The 1,919-nt window shown below is 39.8% G+C and overlaps 1 protein-coding gene across 1 annotated transcript in view; it reads right to left on the reverse strand.

The window, feature by feature from the left end:
- Positions 1-419: 419 nt before the first annotated feature.
- Positions 420-1,919, reverse strand: part of LOC119267907 (ubiquitin-conjugating enzyme E2 4-like) — a 3,819-nt gene continuing 2,319 nt past the window's right edge. The window contains exon 6 of the mRNA XM_037549366.1: positions 420-791. Within this exon, the coding sequence (XP_037405263.1) occupies positions 658-791 (134 nt within the window). The 3' untranslated portion in view covers positions 420-657. The remainder of the gene's footprint in view (positions 792-1,919) is intronic.

Here is a 1,919-nt window from a genome sequence, read left to right on the forward strand (position 1 = left end):
AATTTAAAAGTTGTGTTGTATGCACCCAAAGTTGTTTCTGTGTGCAGGACCAGATAGATTTTACAGGTTTTCATGCTACGCTGGTGATATTTTTCCATAATTCCCGAGAACCTGTGCCTCCAAACGAGGTGAACATGCTCTACAAAGAGTAACCAAAGACATTTTCTCTCACCACCAATCTTCCACAGAAGTTCAAAAGCCAACGTGAGCAAAACCTAGTCAAATTTGCACCCAGCCCCCAGTTTCAGTCTGCGAATTTGGCAACCAAATTTGCTGACAACGGGACTTCAACTTGAAACAGACAGGTCCAGAACTTCATCAGCTAAATGTAGCCAAAAACACAAGTACTGGAATTTGGGAGGTAAAATAATAAATAAGGAAACAGAAGAAAATTACCCTTCAAAGCCCACAGCATGACCTTCAGCAAGAAGCTAACCCCTTGTTATTCTATGAACCAGATCACAGATCTACAAAGACGGACAGGCGCGAATGTATGCAATGCTGCAAATTCAATTGGTCAACTGAAGAAAACAACATTGGATAAGATACAAGTACACTTATTTACATGACATACAAAGTTCTCTTTCCCAGATTTTCTGGATCAATTTGATTGCAAATTTTGCAACCAACATTGTATACAACGGGTTGTGGTAGTGACTAAGGATCTGGTTTGCCCACTATATCCTCATCACCGGAGTCATCTTCGTCTTCGCTAAGCTCCTCTTCATCACTGGACTTGTCTTCTGGGGTTATGCCAGCATCCTCTGGTTTCGCATATTTTTCACAAAATTCTGCATAAACAAGAGAAAGCAACTAAATAATAGATCGGGAAACACAACAGTGCACATGTGTATTTGAGCAACCAAAAGAAGTACTACTAGAATATGCATATTGAAATGAAATAAAAAGGCAAGAGTAAGAAAATGTTATCAGTATCCCATATTGGCACGTCCCTACTTTAAAAGATATGCCAAAAAAATGTATATGATCTAATACTTCTCCAGGACATTGAAAACCCGGTCAAAAACAAAGACTGAAAAAATAGAAGTACTAAGAAGAGAAAATCATCCCCTCTACGCATGCACATACTCCTGGTTTGACAGGCAGCTTTGTTTCACCACCCAATCAATCAGAAATTTCATGAATCATCATTGGTTTAAGTAGCAAGTAGCTGATATGATTAGTTTAGGTGGGTAATCATACTTCCACCTGCCCTTTTTGCAGTGCACAGAAAAGCACTAGGACTCTAGGAGGGAAGCAGAAGAGCACCTAACTCTACTAGGACAGAAGCAGGAGGGTGCCTACCCCGTCTAGGCGAAATGCCCAGCAGACAACAGTGCAAATTTCAACACAAAGTTGTTGTAAAATAAGATATCATAAATTTGGCACCTAGAGTTGAGGGATACCTTAAATTCCACAAGAGCAAACATTCATAATGCATTTTTGACTATCTCAACATTCTTCGCATCAAACAATTTTAATTATGTTGATGCAACTACACAAGTACATGAATGTTTACTCGCCTCCTAGGTGGCTCTAGTGCATAGCCTGCCGACTATGGCAATATCAACGCGGCAAGGGGCTGCCAAGTGCCTACATGGATGGTAGCCTAGGCCACCTTGTACAACATTGCATCTCAGTTTATGTTCAAATTCCTTTGCAATTACTCCCTCCGTCCCAAAATTCTTGTCTTAGATTTGTCTAAATACGGATGTATCTAGTCACGCTTTAGTGTTAGATACGTCCATATCTAGACAAATCTAAGACAAGAATTTTTGGACGGATGAACTACAAAATTAGTTCAAACTTCAAACTATGGCACAGGACAAACAAATAACTAAAGGTGTGTATAATATTGAGGATGGCAAATAAGATTCGAGCATCCGTTGACTACAATTCTAAGCACAGCATGAGGCATC

The sequence above is a fragment of the Triticum dicoccoides genome, chromosome 1A (genome assembly GCF_002162155.2).
Source record: "Triticum dicoccoides isolate Atlit2015 ecotype Zavitan chromosome 1A, WEW_v2.0, whole genome shotgun sequence".
NCBI lineage: Eukaryota > Viridiplantae > Streptophyta > Magnoliopsida > Poales > Poaceae > Triticum > Triticum dicoccoides.